The following is a 23991-nucleotide window of genomic DNA, read 5'->3' on the forward strand; positions in this document are numbered from 1 at the left end:
ATTATTTGCTTTGCAAATTGAAAATGTCAATATTAATGAAATTGTACATAAGTGGTAGATAATTAATGCTTATTTCAAGGCAATTAATAATCTCGTATTAATTGAAATATTAAATACACGATGTATACATATAAAAAAATTTTTATATAGCTAAAATTTTAAGCTCTATTATATTAACTTTCTTAAAATATTCTGGCAAGAATATTTGATATAACTAGCTTATTTCTATTGCAATTATTTACTGTTATACATGTTATGTTTGACCTGGAATTCGTTTCTTTAAAAGATTTACTTGTACAAATGATGGATAAAGTTTCCTTTGACGGCCAATTATCGAACCGCTGAGCGGTTTTCCCTAACTGTTCAAATCATCCGCAAATAGTAATTTAATATAGTAACCAAGCATAGTCCTTCACTAACTACCGCTAGCAAATTAGGAATTTAATATCATATATCAGCTTTTTCAAGGAGGAGATTCAATAGGAAGAAGCTACTAGTTTTATTTCACGGAAACGTTGTTTTTTTGAATAGCGAAGCCGCTTAGAAATCAACGATCAGTTGAGCATAAAATCTGATCGACACATAAATAAAATAGCATAGAAGTAGTATTTAAAAAAGTAATTTCAAATGCATTAGTTTATAAAAGCCTAAATTATAAATTGTTTGTTAAATTCTTTATAAAAATATTATTTTAATATTCCCATATATTTAATCTTAAACATTTTTAAAATCAAGTCGATAATATTATTTTATATTTATTTTCATAAGAATTCCAAATTTAATTCTTGTTGTAATAGAATTAATTCTGTTGCTTCTGATTAGATAATAGATAATACATAATACATAAGTGTCATTGTCAATTTCTCTCACGGCTGGATTTTGAAAGTTGAAATTGGCAAAAACACGTTGCACACGGAGATCCTTTTAAATATTCAATGTTATTCTTACACTTTATATGGGTGCTGGTCCCATAAGCAGTCAAGTGGTGCCGTAGCTCGTGGATCTCCCGTCTTCGTCGCACTAGTCACGCTGGGTACCACAAAATTCTGAATTCAGAGACTCTCCCTGCGGACCCCTCTCTCCTGTCATCCCCCTTCAGTCACTGGCTGGCAGCTCATTAAACACCCACAGCGCCCTTGGTCGCCCCTCGTCCTGATTTAACTATTGTTTAGCGCGCATGTGTGTGTATGTGTGTATGCATCGTCGTCCACACAGAACAGATCTGATGGAGACTCGTCGCGGCGTGTACGGGGTGCTCGAGAAATTAATGGTACGAGAAGAAGAAGCCATTTATTGGCAGAAGAAGTTCCTCACAGCAACACAAGAGTTCCTCGATCGCAATCGATGAAAAGAGCGAGAAAATTTATGCAATTATTTTAATGCGAGAAAATAAGAAAGGAAAGAAGCATGAATAAAACATTCATAAAAAAGAAGGATAAATTCGAAAATTGATGAAAATAAGAATATGTAGTTTGTAATCAAATATCTAGGAAAAGAAGTCTATGCATCCAAAGTTGTATAGATTTAAGAATCTACTTATAAAATTTTCAATTTCTTAATTTCTATTTTTACACTGTTTATATATTAAGAATCCGATTGCATCTATTATTTTTAGGCACCCTGTATACAATGATGCTAATGTGTGCGCGATCAGCAACATCGTCACAATCACTATACGTTCACCATCACCAGCAAAGGGATCGAACAAGCCATCTGTCCGTATTTTGGTGTCGTACGTACGAATGGCAGTGGTTCTTATTTTGATGCACTTCGCACAGTTCATGCGATGAGTTATGCAGGCGGGGTGAGAAGACAAAATTTCGCGCCCGTCCTTTGCGCAGGTCATCCTCCAGACAATCCTTAGGGGAACTTCTAACGAGGTCGACAGCGATCAGCTAAATTTGTTGGTTCAACTGCTTTCGATTTAATTGTGACATTGTCTCGCAACTATTATTTGAATTACAAAAAGATAATTAAAAAGGAAAATAAAAAAATCCCCACTTTCCCTAGAGAATATAAATATATTTTATATTAATTTTATATATTTATAAATCTTTTACTAAATGTATTATTATATAACATAATTTTATGTGTTTTTACAGACTACTTTTTTTTACAAAAATTTTTTACAAAATTTGCATTAGTTTAATATATTATTTTATACTATTTTATACTGTTTATTAAATTTTCCAAAAATTAATATATTGCTATTTTAAGATTTGTTATATTAATTTTAAGAATGATGTCATTTCTAATAACTTTAATGTAAAGCAATATTTTTGCTATATACTTTTTCTTAAATTACGAAAGGTAGATTAAATTTTTAGTTTATCTTGTATTTTGTTTTTAAATATTTTATTTCAGAAATATTCCCTTGAACTTGTTTTAAAGCCGTGCGTTCGATGTATATATAATGTATACGTTTGAGATTTCCGGCGCCAGGCTTTTAATCATTATTCATTATCTATCAAATCCAGTCACGGATATTGAGCACCGCCGGAAATACAAAAGTGACGTGTCCTTCTCCCGATATACACCGGCTCGAGCTTTGATTGCGATTATTCAACCCCAGCAACGAACCTTACCCTTTTGCACTATCTCACTCTTGCTAACGACACCGTGCACATTATTATTTCATACAATCACACTGTACGTGGAACGATAACTGTCTGTTACGAGCGAACAACGAGTTAAAAGTGATCATAATGTGACTGATAACGAAAATCTACTTGTATGCTATTAATTTTTGCATGACAACAGATCGTTATCGTTTTAATATTAATATCTTATTATTTAGTATTAATATTTTAATATTTTATTATTTATTTTCCTTACGTTTTGTATTACCTCACACACGTACATTTATTCTGCTTGCATATTGAAAATTATTTAGAAATAATTTTGAAGATAACAAAATTCGAGATAAAAATATGAAAAAAAGAGGAAAAATAAGAGAAGAATAATTATTAAATCTTATACTTTATAATTTATTAATATAAAAGTGATATAAAATTCAATTCAACACGGAAACTTAAGCGCTTTCTAATTACATTCACCGAAGTAATAGGAGAAGATGGACAATTGTCCACTAGTCCGGTTGTCCATCCGTCTATTGAATCATCTGCCAACGAGTTTAAATTTCATCCACGTTAACCCAACGATGGCAAGCAAAAAGTTAATTAAATGGTTCACCATCCATCTCGACTAAAGGATCGATAAAAAAGCTTTTACTCGCTTAAATGACTCTATCTATTCTCATCATTTCTATTAGTAAGGATGAGAGATGTTAATAAAACCTATAAAATCATAATTAGACACGTATTTATAAATAATTATATTATGAGCAAACAATTAATTTAATAATTATATTTATTAATTAAAATCAATTAAATGTGGCTACATCTTTAATCATTTTTTAAAAAAATAAATATGATATATTATTTTAATAAAGTTAGTGTAGATTATTATTTTTATTATATTTGTTAAGTAATAGAGATTTTTTTAGACAAATTTTATTACTAAAAATTTACTTAAATAAACAGATTTTGAGATTACATTTTTCGATCTTGTACGCTTCAATGTTCGGCTTTGAGGTAGAACTTAAGTATTTTATAAATCTCTCTTCTCTCACGCGAATCCGAGCTTTCTCACGCATACAGGCGTCTTCAAGAAGCAAGCGCTTCTGACCGTCGCTTATGGGCCACCCTGAAATTTTGGTGAAGCGTGCGCTCCATTTCATGGTTATTCCGTAAGAAGCTAGTCGGGCCGCGGTCCTTTGAAATCCACCACTTCGAGGCGAAGATCTGAGGCAAGCCGCCGAGAAAGGATTTTCGCGCTCTTGAGCCCTTAATTTCTCCCCTTTTCGACGAGATTTTTCAATGGGCGCTATATACTTTCTCAATTTACCCAATTTTCGGAAATATCGATCCGACCGGGATCTTTTGATCCTTAGAACGTAACCAATGTGCCAGATCGAGCATGTGAAGAAGAAGGGCTCGAGAGCGGATTTCCTAATTTTTCTTTCCGACCGCGTGGGAATTTGTTAAATATACCGATATCACATCCGGATAACGGATAAATCATCAAACAGAAAGAAATCAGGAAGTTTTACAAGCAAGTACAAAAAGTCCCCGTTAAGTTCTCATAAGATTTAAAAGGCTTGAGAAAGAAGAGAGATTGGATATCCGTTTGGGATACCATTTTGCTTAGAGGATGAGTTTATTTAGGAGAGTCTTAATAAGTAAAGCTGAAGAAATTTCTAACATTTATTGTGAAATCTCAATGTTAAAACACAAATTTACGTGTCTTAAATTACAGAAGAAATTACAGAAGAATTTACATTTTTAATTAAGCATCTGCTAAATTAAAATTATTAAACGTAATTTTTTCAGAACAAGAAAATATCGTATTATTTACTAAATAATTAATTCTATGAAAATTCTACAAAAAAATAGATTTGTCCCTTGATTATAATTTTTCAACATATGTCCCCATCCCGGAAACGATTGGCAAGAAACGAATCAGTATCACGGTCGACGTTTTAATTTTTTATCATGTGCCGCTTCCGGAAGATAGAAAAAAGCTTCCGTGGAACAACTTGCAGTTGGCAGACGGATTTACCACATTAAGGACTAAGTTATGTATTTTCCACGGTGATTTAAAGCGAGGGGAAAGCGGCGTACAGGAAAATCGAAGTCACGACGACCATGACGAATCGATTAGAATGCGGTGTACGGGGGTGCTCGTCCACCTTTGTGAACTACCGAACGTGTAATTTCAAGGTACTTAAGCCGCTTAACGAGATTTTCATCCCATTTGCCCATTTGGCCCTGAAATAAAATCATTTTCAATATTAAACGTTTTTATGTAACTCTGAAATTATTTCGAAGGAATATAAAGCTTTAAAGACATCTCCCAAATTCAAGAATTGATAAAAGATGTATCTATAAATTAAAATTGTTTTTATATGTTACATTTGTTATAAATTATATTTTTTAATATATTAAATCATTTTTAATTTTTATTGCAAAACATTTTTATTGTAAAATTTTTTTTAAAACAAGAAAAATTAAGTTTTTATATCTTCTTTCTATACTTTTATTTTTATAGTAAAAGAAATATATCAAAATTATATAATAATACTTTATTATTTAAAAATGGATTTTATCATAACATGACATAAAAAGATAATCTAAAGTTCCAAATCTGTCTTTTTCTTCTTCCTATTATTTATGTCCATTTCCACATATTATTCAGAATTTTCTCACATGACAAAGATGAGATGATTTGACAGAATATGCACATTATCATATGATAATCCTTCCCAGCCAATTGGCTGGAACCATGTCACGCTTTAACTTCGCTCTGCAAACTATCGCACGCGACACGTGTCAGTCACGTGTCAGAACCAGAACTGTAACGGCGCATCTTTGTGCATATATTTATCTATAAAATGTGTCAATTCAACCAAGAATTATCCACAGATAACGGGTGTCTCGATAAAAAAGGACCAGACAATGATAAAATAATAATTCGCTCATCTGCAGTGCGGTGTCAAAGTGTCACGTGGCTACTTAAGTGGCTTTAAAAAAGTGATGAAAAAAGATATAGAGAAGAATTGTTTGTGCGTGAATGAAATATTGCATTGTTAACGTACGAGTATTATTCTGACACTTAGATTTTCGAACAATTTGATCCATATATCAATGGAAGATAAACGCTATTCTGAGCAAATATAATGTATTTATATATTTATATATATAATGCTTATTTATATAAAATATGTCACGTATTAATAATATATATATATGTATATATTTTTATATTAAGTAAAATAATTTTTATATTAAGTAAAAATGTACATATATCAAATTTATCTATTTACCAAAAAATGATAAAATTTAAATAGTATCTAGAGCATATCATTAATTTTCAAAATATTTGACTACATGAAAAGAATGCTTTTACTAGAGTATTTAAAAATTCGACTAGATCTAAAATAATTTTGATGGTCTAATAAAATTATTTTTAATAATTGTATTTATCCAAATTTTTCGTTTTTTCAGTAATTTTCTATGTAGTTGCTTCTTCAATTATATAAGTATACAAAATAAGAGGAATGTTTTAGGAATATGTTAAAAAACAAATCTAGTACAATTATATATATAATCTTCACTTTTTCACGCCTTCATCGTTCTTCCCACCGTTATCAACCGTGTGTTCATTTGTCGCATCGATCTTCTTATTTAAACGGATATCTCGAGTTAACGCGATGAACGACGGCAGTCACGTGCGGCTTACTGTGCATGAACGAAACGAGAAGGAGTGAGCGCGAACGAATGCCTTCGCCACGTGTCCGTGTCGCCAACCCCGAATCCGACGACACGTGTCAAACGAGCAACGTGTAAAAGTGACCGTAATTGAGATATCATAACCAAACGAGAGATTCTAATCTCGGCGGTTTCGCACCACGGCCGCATACACGTGCGGCTGCCACGTGTTGTCTACTCTTCCGACAAATTCGTTATTTGTGGCACTTGGTGTGTCAATTAATGTAATTAGCTTCACGACAACTGAAAGAACATATAATTTATGTTTGAGCAACCACTTACTATCTATTTAAGCATAGATTTTTAATTGCGTTTATAATTAATTTATGCGACAATCTAATAATCCTTATATAAAACATATTTGTTTAAGAGAATTAAAAAATGTAAAATATAAAAAAAAAAAATATTATGTCCACGCGAGTCTTCTGCGACTGAATGGAGTCGAACTGCCGTTTGGAGAAAAAGTGAAGCGCTCTCCGGGACAACGGTTGTTTTGTTTACAGAAGTACGGCGCGGTGACTCGTGGCGTACAGACGTGGCGTGTGTCCGCCAAATTGTTGTTGATTAGTTTGCCTAGGTATAATAAAGCCTATGTATTTTATTAAACGGCGTTGTTTATTGCGGAGCGCAGCTTTCTAGTGGAACGCGAGTGGGCGAGTGTTCAGTGACCGCCGCGGACGTAACAATATATTAATTCTTATTTTTCATTTTATATTATATTCTATAATTATATAATTTATTTTTATATATAAATGATAATATGAATTTTTTGTAAAATAAATTCATGCGCGTAATTCAAAACAGTTAAATAAAGGTCTTCTTATCAAAAAAGTTTTTTTTCATAAGAAAAAAAAACAAGAATTAAAATCGTGCTATTTCAATGCATAAAATTTAAATATCTTTTTAAAAAATTTATACAACATTTAAGCACAACGTTCGAAATTTATTAATCGGGTTATTTTTGTTCCGAAAATACAAATAGAAATTCGTTCGATGATTCAAGTAAATTCAATACCATGATTAGAGAAAATAAAATAGTACAGCAGGATGGATTCGGCGCAATCGAATGAAATCGCCGAAGGATATTGGAGCAGCCTGTCACATCGTAAATGTTTGCAGCACGTGATATGCCCGTAGCAGTTTGCAGAAGAGTTGAATTAAAGCGCGCAGTTCATTGAACCAGATTCAGTTTACACAATCATTTAAGCGAATACATAATAGATACAATAAAACAAATTTGGAGCGAAAGAATAGCTTGATATAATTACACATCGTCTAGAAAAATAGAAAGAGAATAATAACAAATTATTATGAAATAGAAAGAAATTAATAACAAATTATTTTTTAAACTTTTTATAATCATCTTTTGAGTCATAATAACTTACAGTAGCTCGGTAATTGGATATAAAAACTAAATAAAAAAGGAACAGCATTGCTTTTTAACATATACAAGATATATAAAAAGCGATTTTAAACGATGTAACGTTATTGTCGTAACGATTCATAAGGCAGCTTCAATCGTTTCGTGTTCAGGCTATTCACAAAAGCACCCCTGACCCCCATGCGGATGATCATAGACACCCGCACTTAAATCTGATTCAGATAACAGCTCTCCTTCATGCAAGTACAAACGAACTCGTGGTATTCACTCGTCGACGAAATATATGAAACGACATGCGATTACCTTTCAAAGAAAAAAGCCGATCAATCGAAACATCAATGAAATATACAGAGTAAAGACAAAAATTATTCCATCTAGAAAAACTCCTTAATTGCGACAACTCAAGCATGGTCAATTAATTTATATTAAAATGTAATTTATATTATGTAATTTATATTAAAATGTATAATGAAAACCAATATTGAATAGATCCAAGTTTATGCAGAAGAAAAGTGTTCGGCGTGATCGAAAAAATGTGCGGTTAAGAGTTAGATCGGCAATTTTGATTTCCGTCAGCGGATGGAAGGAGTTCACCGGCAGTTACGTAATCCGAAGGGAGTGAAACAAAGTGGTCACATTAGAATCCACTGTGAATCTCATCGAGGCCGAGATACCTTCGATCAGATACCTTCCGACCAGGTGAGCCAATTCGAGCGAATAACGCCTTTTGACGTTAACGCCAGCTACCTCTTATGTGCCCTGTGCACCGTAAATGCACGTCGTCGCACACAATGGCCAGCAGATTGTAATCTTCCCCGGTTACCAGCGACCATTACCATTATATTTATACTCGTACACTATCACCCTATTGTCTCACTTATCTATCGGAGCGTCGTTGAGAGAAGGGCCGTCTCTTATGTCAACGGATTCACGTGGCCAACCTCTCGCTTCTGCATCGATAATGAGATAACAAATGCTAGGGAAATGGAATTTACATATATTGTTAATAATATTATTACATAATTATACGATATCGCTCTAATTGTATTTACTTTAATTATACTATAACGTCTTAATTTTCTATGTACAAATGAAAGATCCATAATGATACAATGTAAAATCATTTGTCCAATGTAGTTTTCCTCGCTTTGATGAGTTACGAGGAAACTACGTACGCCAAATTCCCGACGAGTGAGTCATTGATTACGATAAAAATGGGATTTACCGACTCATCGCATCGCAAAATCCGAGACGGTCCGACCGATTCGGGAGACAGGAGCTCGTTCCTGGGGAATACTCCGACGAGGGATGAAGCCTTTGTCTGCCTAGTTCGCGAGGATCCATCCTCTCCACATCCCAGGGGATGTTCTTCGTGTATTATATTACCGGTTACCCTCCTAGGAGCGATCATTATCTCTTTAGGAACTCGGGGTCAGGAATATGGGCCAAATAACGTAAGAATTATCCGCTTTATTAATAATAGCTATGGTACGCTAACGCCATAGAGCACATTCTCGAACAATTTATAAAAACATATACGTCATTAAGAAGCAACTTTTAAAAACAAAACCATTTTTGCATCTTGTAATTAAATCTTGTATTTAAAAATAATTATTTTACCGTCGATCTGTCGTTGGCCTATTGCTAAAAAATTGCTATTTAAACCCCAATCTTTTTCACGGACAAGTCCTTTATAAAAAACGAATACGCGTATTGCACGTATAGTAATCATCGCAGATGCTACCGGCCACTTGAGAACGAAGTGGTCCGGTCCACGAGCAAGTAAAACAGTTGCTGTTGGCCGTGAAATAATATCGTCGAGAAAAAAGGCCGCACGCGCCATTGCTCTTCCATTGAGATGTTGTACTATAAGATAAACTCTAAATTGAAGCGTAAATGCATTGAAAAAAATTTGTTTGACGAATAAATTATGCGATAACTTTTATCAAATAATTGCAACTGTTTTGTCATCATATTACATTTTTATTAAAAATAGATTTCTTTAATTCCAATAACATAATATACATATATATATATATATATTTTACTCATGTTTTATATTTATATTTTCAAAAGTCACTATATATTTTACGTAGACAAAATATACATACAATTACTTTTACTACAAATCTATTTACCGCGAAGGTCTTACGAAGGGTGATATTCTTTTTATCTCCCTTCTATATCCCCTTGGCTCGTAAGTCGGGGGTCAAAGGAAAACACAGATTCCCAAAGGATCCGATCCCCGCGGAGAAACGGAATACCGATAAAAATCGCTACATTTTTTCCGAAAACAAGGTCCAGCGAGGCAGGACGGATCCCTTCGGTGCCAACCCCTACGTGACAATCGTCCGCGCTCCATCGGGCGAACGGTGTCTCCTAACTGGGGTACCTGTAACCCCCGCAGTTTTAGCGGCCTAAAAACGTCCTTCCGGACGAACGCGCACGCAGAATAGAAATCCCTCGTACGCAATAATGCGAGAACACGTCAGTCCTCTCGCTCCGATGACTATGAACTGTCAAAGACGAATGCTAATCAGATTTTAATTTGTTCGCACACGTTGTCCGTACAAGTTAATGTGTACGTATAAACAACGTACACGTCATTCGACTTAAATTGAATCGAGATTTTGCAACGCTTTGCATTTGTTAACATTAGATCAGAAAATTATTCAATGACTAATAGAATTATAAATATTTTCGGACAAGTGAAAAGTGTGTCATTGTATAGTATATAAATGTAACTTGCAATTTTTTTTACTTTCATACAAAATAGAAATTATGACAAGGGCTGTGGTGCTTGATGGATTACGAAAGCGTGACAGACGCGCTATGTTTTGAAAAGAAGCGAAAACTCGGGTGCGAAGACACCCTTCAGGCAATAGAATAAAAAAACTTTGCTGTTACGATTTTTAACGGAAAAAAGATAAACGAGATCTACGCAAAGCTGGAGCCACGCGGCAGCTGCGACGAGCGAAGCGTAAAGGAAGCGTGATCGAGATCACACTTCTGGAAGACTGCTCTAAGTCATGCTAATAGAACGGAATATTAATCAGGTGTTTATCTGCCTACGCGCGTTTACATGTGATTAAAATAATATATTCACGAGAATGTATTAAAAGCGCTTTTGGTAATTAAGCTTAATTATCGGAAAATTCCATGTGAAACAACGATATTGAATTTTATTAATCTTTTAAAACTTTTTTACGCTTTCACAGATGCGTAAAGATTATATTGATAAATTTAACTTTATTTAGAAAAGTTAAAAATATCATTGTGCTTAGTGGCATTTATACTGACTTCCAAGAAAAATGTTAAAACTTTCATTTTATAACATTTATAAAACTGCCTACCATGATTTTCCGTGGCAACGGAAGGGTTAAGAGAATAAACCGTCACCATTCAAGCATCGCCCATTATCTACCAGAGAAAACAAACTGGTCATCTCTCATTGCGCGCATTATGTCCGGGCTGTCACAGTTGTAGAGGATTACACGTCGATTACGAGGCGCAATTTTAAACCTTCTCCCTCTCGCAATCTGCACTCTCTCGTTCTCTATCGCTCGCTTTGCGTCGCAACCCTTTGTGGGTTACTCCATGGTTTTACAATCAGTCACCCATGCTGTGACACGGCCGATGGGTCGTCGTCGATGAAGGGGTTGCCTCGTTTCGGAAAGCGGATTACGCTTGTCTCTCTCGCGTTCCTCTTTTTAGTTCTCACTTCACGGCAAGTCGACTCTCGGTACCGAACTCAACGGCTGCCATTTCTCGAGTGATCGATGAGCCGGGAGTTAAACCGATCGCGTATCTTTCTTCAACGAATCGAAAATTCTCTCGGCCGATCACGATTTTTCATGTTTCTTGACTCGCCATGGTGGTTTTTACTTGTCATTGTTTACGCAGCAATCCTCTCTTCTCTAGAAGGCGTATTCAAGGGATGAAATTCGCTTTCCAAAAACATAATAGAAAAACGCTTTCCAAAAACGTAATAGAAAAAATTAATAACGCAAAATATCATTCAAACATAATTTATCTTATATTAAATATAGAAACATATTATTTAAAATTATAATTTGAATGTTTAATTGTTTAATTATATAGTTTTTTCATGTTAAGTTGAAATTAAAGTTCAAAATTTGTATTATCATAACGTCACAGAATCATTTTCATAGTGCGACAGAGAATAATCACAATTTCCAGATCGTTTCTGGACGAAGCTTCATAGATCGCTGAAGTTTACTTTCGGACAAGAAATCTCTCGATACGTTCGGGAAATACTTGATGCGGAATAGTCGGGGTGCCTCGAAAGTCCCGCCGTCCCCCAACCTCTGTACTCTGCAAAGGTGCCCCCGGCTTTTTTTCCAGTATGAATGATGATGTATGGATGCTGGCTCTGGGCACCGGGGGCACGGTAAAGGGTTCCATTGTTGCGTCCTCCCCTGGAGAACGAACTCACTCTGCCCCGCAAGGGAGACCTTCGTGAAATATTACTGGCGAGCAACAAACTGCATTCTGCAGGCTGTATACTGTTAATTTTATGCCCGATTTTTTGCCCACTCTAACTCCACCCCCCTGCCTCATCCCTCAGTCCTCACCTCCTTAGCAGCCATCCTTCGATGTTGTTACACAAGAGAATCCGTGATTCGAAGTGCCAATAATAATAAATATTCAACGAATTATTCTCAAAAGCAATGTCTAAGGAAGCACGCAAGATAATATCAATCCTTAGCTTCTAAATGAATATGATGCTTGTAACAAATATTTGTTTTGCGATAAATATGTTTATACAACAATCCAACAATATCACTACATATTTTAACTTCTCAAATATATTTATGAAAGCTTTAAATATAATTATATATATTAAATATTATACACTTAATCGAATTTATACAACAATGAATACTTCAAAGAATGATACTTGTTAGAATGTGTTTCTACTCGCTATTATATAAGGCAAGTACTTTGCAATACTTGCAGTTTGATCGAACCCCCTGTCTAAAAAAGAATATAGTCGGTAATCCGAGAATCGGGCAAATCGGGCCCCGAGAGTCGCGAGAACAATGCAAGACCGCAATTAATAGAGCCTGTAATTGGATGCACCCTGCGCTTTCTATGCAAATTCGATCGGATACGGTTTTAGAGATTCGCCTTGGCCCTTCTCGTGCGTCAACAATGCGCCAACTTCGATGACAATGGGAAATAATAAACCGTGATAAATAGCTGAGCAAATACGTATCTGCAATTGCAGCACTCTCCGTCTCGGTTCCTCTCTTTTTCTCTTTCTCTTCTTGCTTGTTCGATTCCAGGTGCAGCCGCTCAAATTCCAAAATAAATACGTTTGGCAAATATCCGGGGTGGCTCGTGCCAGAATAAATGAAATGGGGAAATTAATACCAGTATTAAAACACCAGATTCGATCTACCGCCCGAGGAAAAAGATGCAAAACATTCGCTAAGAAGAACAAATTTCTCTTTCGCGAATCAGACTTGTGAAAATAAAATTTTAATCGTAACTGTATAAACCAAATCAATGAAGATTATATCAAGATTATATTATAAATATTTAATTTTAAGAAAATTTATTTTCTTTTTATTACAATTATTTCAAGATATATAAAATTTTTTATTCTCGACCATTTAAATCTTTGCAAAATCAACTTATGACTTAATTTTTAAATGACTTAAAGTTGATAAAACGAACTGATTAAAGCTAATCATATTGTAGATATTAAAACACGATAAGTATTAAAACACGTGTTGTGTTAATTTTAAATCTAATCATAATTGATTTTTATAATAATTTTATTATTTATTATTTTATTGAAATACAGAGTTATTATTATAGATTATAAATAGTATAAGAGTATAAATAGTAATTTATAATATTATAATTATAATTCTCCTCATAAAATCTTTTGTTTTTTTTTGCAATAATCAATTTTATTTTCTTAACTACTATATATATTTTCTTAACTACTATATATATTTTCTTAACTACTATCTACTATATTTATCTACAATTTTACATATTAAAAAATTTTGTTATGTCAATTTTTTGTTTATATTAGTAAAGATATATTAATAAAATTATGGCAAAGTACGACTGAATTTCTTTATATTCAAGTCGAAGTCCAGGTGACCCAAAATGAAATACGTCACGAGACGATAGCGATTTTGAAGGGCCGAAACTTGAAGAGGCAGCACTAATCAAAAGTGGTCCATGGAGACAGATTGAGGGGCGTGCTGAAATAAATCAGTCTTTTGTTTTACAGCCCTAAAACGGCCGTTGGGGACATATATACAGCGCGTAAAATGACGTCCATTCATTAAAACGCCCCAGCTGCGAGATCGAAAAGACTCCTGGTGTCGATTCAGCGGCTCCAAGCAGCGCGATTAAATAATCTCGGGCATTGTGACGGAGTCTTTATTTATGACATACATGTATTTATTGCTATCGTATGCAACATGCAAATTTTATTGCAATATATCGCTTAATATTGCACCCAGTCTTTATCAATTTGAAAAGGAACGCAAACAAATATTTTGAAACGAAAAATAATCGTATGTTAAATAACGCCACGTAACGACTGTTCATAAATTTTTTTTTTTTTTTTTTTTTTGTATATCTTGATTCATTGGATAATCTATTATTTAGAATCGAGTCTTCTGGAAAATTTTGTCCTATCTTATTCTTTTCAAATAAGATGTTTTTTTCTCTCTTGTAGATATAAACGAGTGGTGTGCTTCACTTGTTGCCTCGTTAAAAAATTCAGGTTCTGTTATGTCGAGCGAAATTAGCGAGCAGAGATAACGCGTGCCGTATCTGAACGCGGCGCGGCGAACGGACACAAAGATGTCTTCTTAGCGGAGAAGAGTCTGTGCACTCTGACACGTCTCGTAGATATGACATCTGTGAGAAAATTGTCTTTACCGCCGTTCGCCAGTTCGCCGGAATCATTATCGTAAGTCCGCGAGTGTTGCAATTATTCCGAATCCGAATTGTTATTGCAATTGTGCATTTGTGCTATGCATCGCGATGTAACCGAAAGGCAATTGATATAACGTCGGTAATGACAGTGGGCAGTCGAGTGTTACGAAGAAAGCTTTTGTGAAAATTGCACGATAAGATACTCTGGTTAATTGTCTCATGTTGTTAACCCTGATATTTCTTATATCGCTCAGACAAAAAGGCTTGATTTATTCACTTGCTTTATCTTGAATTTATTTAAGATATTTGAATTTTCATGAGTTTCCTAGAAATATTTCTTTTGAAGCTATTTGTTCAATAATTGTCTTAGAGCATTGTTTATCTTAATTAGAAAACATCATTAAAGTGCATAATTCAATTTAGCAAAACGATAGTTACTTAAGCTACAACTGTTGCTTGAGTGATGTATAAAGTAACTACGTATAACTATTTACGAGCGTAATCTAACCCTGCTAATAAAATCTTATAAATCATTCTATATATAGAAGACAAAGTATCGAACCTACACACTATAATAGTATCACTATAAATATCGAATCTACACGCTACAATCTGAACTTGTTTAATTAAGTTTTATATCAAATTACAATTTAAAGAATATATAAATAATATTTTTTTAAATGTGACATAATTCTTATTATCTTTAGATTAAATATTACATTGTTATTATCTGTAATATTTCCAATTAATTTAATTTTAATTTAATCTATCATTATGAAATTATAATTATTAATAAAATTATTACATTGGAATTAACTGTTATATCATTTTAAAACAATAGCTTTTATAATAAGTAGGAAGATAGCGTTTCAAAATGAAATCTGAGAGAACAATCTCTCTGATTTTATAGTATATTGTAATTATCTGAGACAACTAATATTTTCCGATCATGGACTTTGCTTCTCATGGACTTTGTTTCTCATCGATGTCTATCGGCGAAATCCTAGTGCATACAGGATGTGAAGAAGTGTCGTGAAGTATAATTATTGCGCGGGCGCGGGTCAATAATTCGTGCCACGTTGCCTGGCGACGATATTCCTACTCTGAGTCTCTGGAACAACCGGCGCGAAGTGCTCCTCTTCCTTCTCCAGTGTCCAGACTCCAGACAGAAGCCGACCAGCCTTCTACATAGCGCCACCAAAGGCGAAGACGAAGATCTTGTCTTCCATTTTCGGCGGCTCCTCACAGTGTTATCTCCGTTTGTAAAGAAAACCAGGTATGATTCTAACTTGCATTTTCATTCCCTCACTCGCTAAAATGCATTTAAAAATGCATCGATTTTTCGGAAGAAGAAACACGTGACAAATGCAATATTTTACATGCGAAGTACAAAAATTATTTTGATTGAATTTTTGTACTTTACATGTGTAATTTTTCAAAATTGTAACTACGGTGTTTTTGAAATGAGAATTTTAATGTAAGAGTAAGTTAAATTTCTCTAATATTGATCAATTAATTTGTAACTTCACAGTATAATTTTTTTTTTAATTTATTGAAGTAGGACGTAAATAAATTTAATATTATTTAATATTATAAAGACTCAATTACAAAAGCGTGATTTACTCGTTGGCGGCCACACAATTTATTCAATTACCATACATTACAACTAGTTTCCTGTTACAAATTAACAGAAATAAGTATCTGAAAAAGTTTATCATTTGAGTATACTTCACATACCAATGAATCATTATATATATCCTGCATGCTGTTGTCATCTATTATAGGACTTTAGAATTTCATGCAACTTATTAAATAAATTAATTATTACGTTTTTCTTTGTCGTTATAATTATCTTTTATCTAAAATAACAATTATGAAATATTTAACTTTATTATTTATTATATTTAAATTCGATTACACATTTTACATATGCTTCTTTTGTAGGCGCGTTTTTTGAGTTTTGATAACACTTTGAGTAAAGTTAGAAAGGCAAGATAAATTAAAAATAAAATTAATTCAAACTCTTTTATTCATTTGCAGAAAGCTGGAAGCAGTGGTATGTGGAAGAAAAAAGATGAGGCAACGAAAAATGTGTTTACATTGTCAAACGATGGATCATTCGTAGAAAATTCTGTAAAATTCATGTCTAAACATTGGTCACCATTAAAATCATCATTTAATAACAATTTCAAAAGATTGTTGTGCTTTAAAATAAGCGATGTGTTAAATTTTTCGAAATTTACTCAATTCTTATATCGCCCGACCGATCCAGCCAGTCTAGGAGTGACCAGAGCTTTATTTGGTAAGTCAACAAACTGATAACAGAATTATATTTCTACGTAATTGTAAACCAAGGTAGATAATTGCCACAGATAAAAAAATATAATAAATTATTGAAATATTTGACTAACATTCTGTTAATACCTAAAATTTGAATTTGAAATATATATTTCAATATCTAAAAAATTATATTTAATGTTTTTATTTAATAAAACGTTTTATTTTTTTTATATTATTTATTGCAGTTATAACGCAATTGTTAAATAATTGCAGATACTTTTTTTATATCTTTACCGAAAATTTACATACAATTTACATACAATTAGAATAATGAAATAAAAAATAATAAAGAATAATTAATAAATTAATAGAATCAACACTAATTATAAAATTTAATTAAATTGTTATGGTATTGATATTAAAGCCAAAAATGTTTTTTATAAATCAGAAATCTCATTGGCTTGTCGCTGTTATTATACTAATCTTGCTCTTCGCGATAAATGGAGTGAAGAATTTGAATCGTAAGAACTAGACACGATTTAAGACCTATTAAAGCAGTCATGAGAATTAATGGCTCGAGCCAATAAAAGCACGACCGTGATTCTATATCGCCTGTAGAAAAAGTGTATTACTTATGAACGTCTTTATCTTAATAACATTTGCAGCACGCTTTTTCAAGCTTGATTGAACATTTTTAAAAAAATCTGTTATATTTAAAGTCGTTTTATATTAGACGTTAGAAACAAGTCTTTTTATAAAATAATTTGTATAACAAACGTCTCCGAATCTTCTTTTCCAATCTATTTATAAAGCTTTAGTGACATATTTTAAAAGTTCAGTTGACAAATTTTTTTCTATTCTTTATCAGGGTTGTGCATGGTGATAGACGTCGTCGAGGAGAGAGGATTCGCGGACGTCGACATAAAATGGGGAGATCCGTGGAACTGTCATTTTCCATTGATCCATGGGATGAAGCCGCCAACGCTACCGTGGATGGTAATGATATACATGGTGATGTGGATGGGTGCCTTCGGAATCGCGCTCGGTCTGCACTTCAAGATCGCGTGCGCCTGCTTCGTGTTGCCTTACTGGTACATCTTTCTGCTGGATAAGAGCTACTGGAACAATCACACCTATCTCTACGGCATCGTGGCTACCTTGCTCTGGGGAACGGAGGCGAACAAGTATTTGTAAGTCGAGTATCTGCATTCCCATAACTCTTCCATAATTCTCCTTAGTCGCTGAGCTGAGATTTAATCTGCTATCATTAGTGCGTTAGATGCAAGTAATACGAAACAAGACGGCAGTTCCGTGCCGTACTGGAATTACTTCATCCTGAAATTTCAATTCTTCGTGCTTTATTTCTTGGCTGGCTTAAAGAAATTCAGCAGGGAATGGCTCGAAGGCTACGCCATGATGAATCTGTCTAGACACTGGGTGTTTCATCCGTTTAAGTAAGTGGCATTCGCATTATTCGAGGTGAAGACAAAAATTGATAAAATATTTAACAGATAAATCATGAGCAAGAATTGTCCAAACATGAAATAAAGACAGAATTTTTTTTTAAGTGTATTAACTTATAAAGGAAAAATGCTTTTTTTCAGAATATTTCTATCTACCGAACAGATTGATTTTTTAATTGTCCATTGGTTCGGCTTTATCTTCGATCTGTCCGTCGGATTTTGGATGCTGCTCGAAAAAACTCGTATACCATCCATGGTCTTCTGCACAGCTTTTCATTTAATGAACTCAAGACTATTTAGCATAGGTAATTATTATTTAAATACAAATGGCCAACAAAAATTTTGAATAACTGTATGAATGCATGAATTTTTGAATAACATTCGAAATTTTTTCTGTATTATCATTATATGGAAAAGATTTCAAAAGAAATCCTTTCAGGTATGTTTCCGTATGTGTGCCTGGCGACAATGCCGCTCTTTTGCCATGCAGATTGGCCACGTAGATTAGAATTGTATTTTAAGCGGAGGCAAAAAATTTTACTAATTAATACAAACTCAATTAATACTAACAGCGAAAAAAAGACTGATAATCAAGAAAAGGAACCTTCAAAGTCCAACTTAGAATCATCTTTAAATGATGAAATCTTATGTAATGAAGCGATATTTGAAGGTAAATAATAATTCTTTTATAATCATAATTTTAAATCAAGCTTTAAAAATGTTTTTTATAAATATTACTGTAGAAAAAACAACAAACGAGGAAAGTGATAAAAATTATCTTGTTAAATTGAAGTCTGAAAAAAAAATCGACAAAGGAGATAATGACACGCAATTACTTAAGAGTTCGAATGAATTCGATAAAAAAGAAGCGACAAATATTTATAAAAAGAATCATCAAGTTCAGCAATCGTTAAAAACAACAAAAAAACAAAAGTTTGTAGCGTTATTGTTGCTGAGTCATATTGTATTGCAGTTTTTCCTGCCATATTCGCATTTTATATCAAAGGTATAAGATCAGTTAACATTATCATTAACATTATTGCATTACATTCTATTATTTCAGTACTTTATATGTTTATTCTCGCAAAATTATATATTATACGTAAAATAATTTTAATAACAAATTCTAAATTTGCATAATATTATCATGTGACAATTATATCTTCAATAAAAAAAAAAAGGTTTTGTACTTTAGGGCTATAACAATTGGGTACCTGGTTTATATGGTTATTCATGGGACATGATGGTTCATGCTTGGGACACCATATTCGTAGCGATCAAAGTGCATGATAACGTGAACAATGAAGTGCGATATTTAGATCCTGACGCATGGGTGCAAGGAGATCGATGGCTGAAGCACGGAGACATGGCAATGCAATATTCTCAATGCTTAAAGGTTTTAAATTGCCATAAACAAATATCTCATTAATATCAATATTTATCTCATTAACCAAATATTGTATCTGTCTATGTGTAAATTCAGGATAATTTAATGCGTCGAAAGGGGGAAGCGTTGAAAAACAATGATCAATCTGAGGATAAAGAGAAATGGATGAAGCTATCTACGAATTTAAGCATTTACATGGATGTCTGGTGCTCACTAAATGGCAGATTCCAACAAAGAATATTTAATCCAAACGTCGACATGTTGACAGTCGATTGGCATCCATTTAAGCCCATTTCATTCCTAATGCCATTACTCACACAGTATAATTCGTATCGGTACGTCGATCTATAATTATTAAATTAAATTGGTAGATATAATCTATTGCTATTCGCGATTACATACATATATCGCGAATAATTTTAAAAATAAAAACTAAAAAATTACATTATAAAAGATAATTAATAAATAAAAATAATAAATAATTTATCTTTTTAATTAAAAGGATTTTTAAAAAAGTTACATTTTGAGATTGTTAATAACATATTTCGCTACTAATTTTCTTAAAAGAAACTAATTTTTTATGATTCCCAGACAAAAAATGGATGAAATTCAGCAACACGTGTACACCTGGTCGAATTATACGGATGTACTGTTCGTGGCCGATTTTCCAGGGATGTACTTGGAAAATTATATATCCAGTGATTTTGCAAACGTTTCTTTGACAGTGTTGGAAGGCGAAGTAACGTATAGCGAAGAAGACTCGATGGATATGATTACTATATCAAAAAAAAATTCGATTCCTATCAAAACAGGAAAGTTTCATCGAATAAAAACGATAAGTTCTTATCCGGCATGCTATATGTATACTTATATGTATACTTATACCAATCAAACGAAGCAACAATTGGATAGTGACAGGTAAATAGTCGTTACATAAATATATTACAATTAGATTTATGTTACATAAAAAATGCTATTAACACGAGCCTCTATCAAAATTTTGTAATAAATTGTGATTACAAAAATTTTGATACTTCTTCAATTTTGATAGTTTTTACGTAATACTTTTAACATAATTTATATTTTTATAAGAAAATTATGAAAATTCTATCGCGCATAAATTAAATTTCTAAAAAGAAATTAGAAATTTTTCTTTTTAAATCATATATTTATTTTTTATATTTTTTCAGAAGAGACGTTCCTCTAACAGGAAAAAACACACTACCACTGTTAAAAGGGATTAATAATAAAATCATTGCATGGACAAGGACGTTCGCCCATATAATAAATGCCTTTCTTGACTTGATATATGACATTCCTATGATACGGCGAATACGCGTCAACAAATAATCAAAATATACTTATGATTAATATATATAACTAATTTATCTCAATCATTGTCAAATTACGCGTTTTACTAAATTTACTCAATTTAATTTGTGAAGAATTAGGATATATCATAAAATATATTTTTAAACGAATTGAAATAATTTAATTATTTTAAATTATGTTGGAAAAAGACTATTTATATAAGCGTATATAAATCGTTGGGAAAAGGAGTTCAGCATAAAAATTATTGTTATTATTTTTATATACAAAATTGTGATAAAATGCAGTATCTCGTTATATATTAATGTGATAATTTAATGTAACTTAAAACACAAAACTATTAAACTGAAATTAATTTTAGTATAATTTAACAACTTAAAAATAAATTTACACAGCTATTTCGTAAATGTATCTAATAAGATATTTTTTGTTAATAATAAATTATTCAAATTTTCATCCACATATAAAATTTTAATTATTATTATATTTCAGTCTCAATTTTTGTGCAATGTGTAATTATATATGCAATAATAATGAGATCATATTTTTAAAAACCAAAGGGAACAAAGAAATTAAAAAATTTATAAAAATTGTGTGTTGTGCACACACACACGCGCGCGCGCGCGCGCGCGCACACACACACACACACACACACACACACACGTTTTTTCCTCTTAGTTCATATTATGTAAATGTTTATAATATTAAGTTTTCCACAATATTTTCTAAATTTTGTAAGAAATTTAAAAAAAAAATATCAAGTAAAAAAACAGTTATTAATTTGGAAAAACAAAATCAAACAAAAGATCATTTTAATACCAATGTTTGTAATTTTATTTCTTTTTAATGAAATAATTCATTTATATTATTAAATTTGGAATTTTATGTTTAATAACGATAATTTATAAAGATTGAAATCAGCCTTGTAATTCATTTAGTTCAGCGCTTGTAAATTAATCTCATAAACAAAATTTTTTTTTAAATGTAATTTAAAAAGTAAACGTAAAAGAAATGCTCACATTTAGAGTAATTATTCATATTATTTTTTTATAAATTTAATTTCAAATTAAATTATGTATAGATTGCATGTGTGTGTGTGTGTGTGTGTGTGTGTGTGTGTGTGTGTGTGTGTGTGTGTGTGTGTGTGTGTGTGTGTGTGTGTGTGTGTGTGTGTGTGTGTGTGTGTGTGCATTACATTCAAACTTATAATATTCTAACATCCTCTTTTTTTCAAAGCCACTTAATTCGTTTAGTTTTCAAATTAAAATTCGTATCAATTAAGTTAATAAAATCAAATCCAAGTTAAAAATCAATCAAATTAAATTCATATCAAATAAAAGTATTATCTAAAATAAAAAAATTTATTTTTTTACTTTTATCGTCGTTTCTATAAGTCATATCTCTATTTCGTCTTTATTTTTTTCATATATTTTTTTAATTTAAGAAGTATATGGTGCAGATACATATCCTGATGATGGAGGCGTATATCCCGGCTGTGTTGGTACATATTCTGGTTGTGTAGGTACGTATCCTGGCTGCGAAGGTACATATTTTGGTATAGGTGATATAGGTGCATATCCTGACGATGCAGGTGAATGTATAGATGTATATACAGGAGCACATCTATGTGGTATGTACATATGTACGTTGCATCCTGATATGTATGTTGCAGAGCATGTAAACTGCGCTTTTCGTATCTTCTTTCGCTCACGTATCGCTCGACGTAGTACATTACGTACTAGCTAAACAAAAAATTTATTCACATTTAATATATTAACTATAGTGCATACTAGCATATAGTTATAAAATTGAAAATTTATTTTACGTATAATAAATTAAGTTTATTAAGTTTATTGATATCATATGAATTTATTATACATATATATTTATAAATTACTTTGTTTATGATATGCTCATGTTGGCATGATGGAGGCGCAATCCCTATTTCTACATTTTGTGATAACGGTGGTTGAAGATACACTGTGTTGGTGTACAGTGCAGGCAGTGATGGTTGCAGCAGTGGATGGCAGTTGTGGTTGTAGCAGTGATAGTGATTGTGGTAGTGACAGTGCCATAATAATTGTTTAATAATGAATATGTGTCATTATTTTTTTACTAAAACAAAAAATGAAATATGATAGAATGAAAAAATTATATATATATTTATATTTATATATGTTCTTATACGCATATATATATATATATATGCATACATTTCTTCCTTATTAACAATAGTATTATTATAAGAATATATTATAAGGAACACTTTGAAAAACTTTTATTACGACTTGCAAATTCTAATAGCATTTTCAATTTGTCGATTCGACACTTAGCTCTATCCTCTTTATTTCATGTTTTTTTCTCTATCATTTTATCTGTTTTTCTTTTTCCTCGACTCGATTCTTAAAGTTAGCAAATCGAATACGCTATAATGTTATAATGCATCTATTAGCTAAGAAAAAAAAATGCTATAATATACAGTAATAACATAAAACACTTACGTCTTCCTGACTCCATTGTGCTTTATTGAAGAATGATCAGTGATCCTCCTCAGTTTCGAGTGCGTGAACAAATTTCGATGGCATTTGTTTTATGTAGCGATATATCTTTTTTTTTGTTGTGTTAGTAATTCACAGAAAATCTTATTCGAGTTTTCACACATGCATTGTTGGTATCAGAATAATATATTTTGACATGAGAGGACATTAATTAATATTAACAATCGCTATATTAATCATATCTTAAATTTAATTAAATTTTTTAATTTTACAGTAACGTCGATAATTACTGACATCTGATACTACTGAAACTATTGATGAACGTTACCGACATTAATATCGATAATCACTGATCAACCATCAGTAATCAGTTAATTATGATTATTTGTTAGAA

The 23991-nt window shown here is 32.2% G+C and overlaps 1 protein-coding gene and 2 long non-coding RNA genes across 3 annotated transcripts; 2 read left to right on the forward strand and 1 right to left on the reverse strand.

Annotated features, from left to right (window-relative positions):
- The first annotated feature begins 6085 nt into the window (after positions 1-6085).
- On the forward strand, positions 6086-13965 carry LOC148937572 (uncharacterized). Its single transcript, XR_016138210.1, has 3 exons — positions 6086-8062; positions 8200-8409; positions 8848-13965. It is a non-coding gene; the product is annotated as an uncharacterized LOC148937572 (long non-coding RNA).
- A 1738-nt stretch (positions 13966-15703) lies between these two features.
- GC (gamma-glutamyl carboxylase) lies at positions 15704-21510 on the forward strand. Its single transcript, XM_011631188.3, has 11 exons — positions 15704-15916; positions 16681-16942; positions 17789-18110; positions 18192-18374; positions 18525-18688; positions 18823-19053; positions 19127-19389; positions 19579-19779; positions 19867-20105; positions 20362-20688; positions 20961-21510. Exons 2-11 carry the CDS (start codon positions 16699-16701, stop codon positions 21118-21120), a joined length of 2334 nt encoding a protein of 777 aa, XP_011629490.2. The 5' UTR covers positions 15704-15916; positions 16681-16698; the 3' UTR covers positions 21121-21510.
- Positions 21511-21809: 299 nt separating this feature from the next.
- On the reverse strand, positions 21810-23989 carry LOC148937573 (uncharacterized). Its single transcript, XR_016138207.1, has 3 exons — positions 23601-23989; positions 22997-23214; positions 21810-22841 (listed from the first exon to the last, which is right to left on the reverse strand). It is a non-coding gene; the product is annotated as an uncharacterized LOC148937573 (long non-coding RNA).
- Positions 23990-23991: the final 2 nt, after the last annotated feature.

This window comes from Pogonomyrmex barbatus, unplaced genomic scaffold (genome assembly GCF_055798465.1).
Source record: "Pogonomyrmex barbatus isolate J1 unplaced genomic scaffold, ASM5579846v1 scaffold13, whole genome shotgun sequence".
NCBI classification, from domain to species: domain Eukaryota; kingdom Metazoa; phylum Arthropoda; class Insecta; order Hymenoptera; family Formicidae; genus Pogonomyrmex; species Pogonomyrmex barbatus.

What these genes read in the sequence shown, in the direction of transcription:
- GC (XM_011631188.3), top strand. Translation starts at nt 16,699, where the DNA reads ATGTGGAAGAAAAAAGATGAGGCAACGAAAAATGTGTTTACATTGTCA. An exon ending in AGTGACCAGAGCTTTATTTG is followed by an intron (nt 16,943 to 17,788) that starts GTAAGTCAACAA and finishes ATTCTTTATCAG; the next exon opens with GGTTGTGCATGGTGATAGAC. An exon ending in ACGGAGGCGAACAAGTATTT is followed by an intron (nt 18,111 to 18,191) that starts GTAAGTCGAGTA and finishes TGCTATCATTAG; the next exon opens with TGCGTTAGATGCAAGTAATA.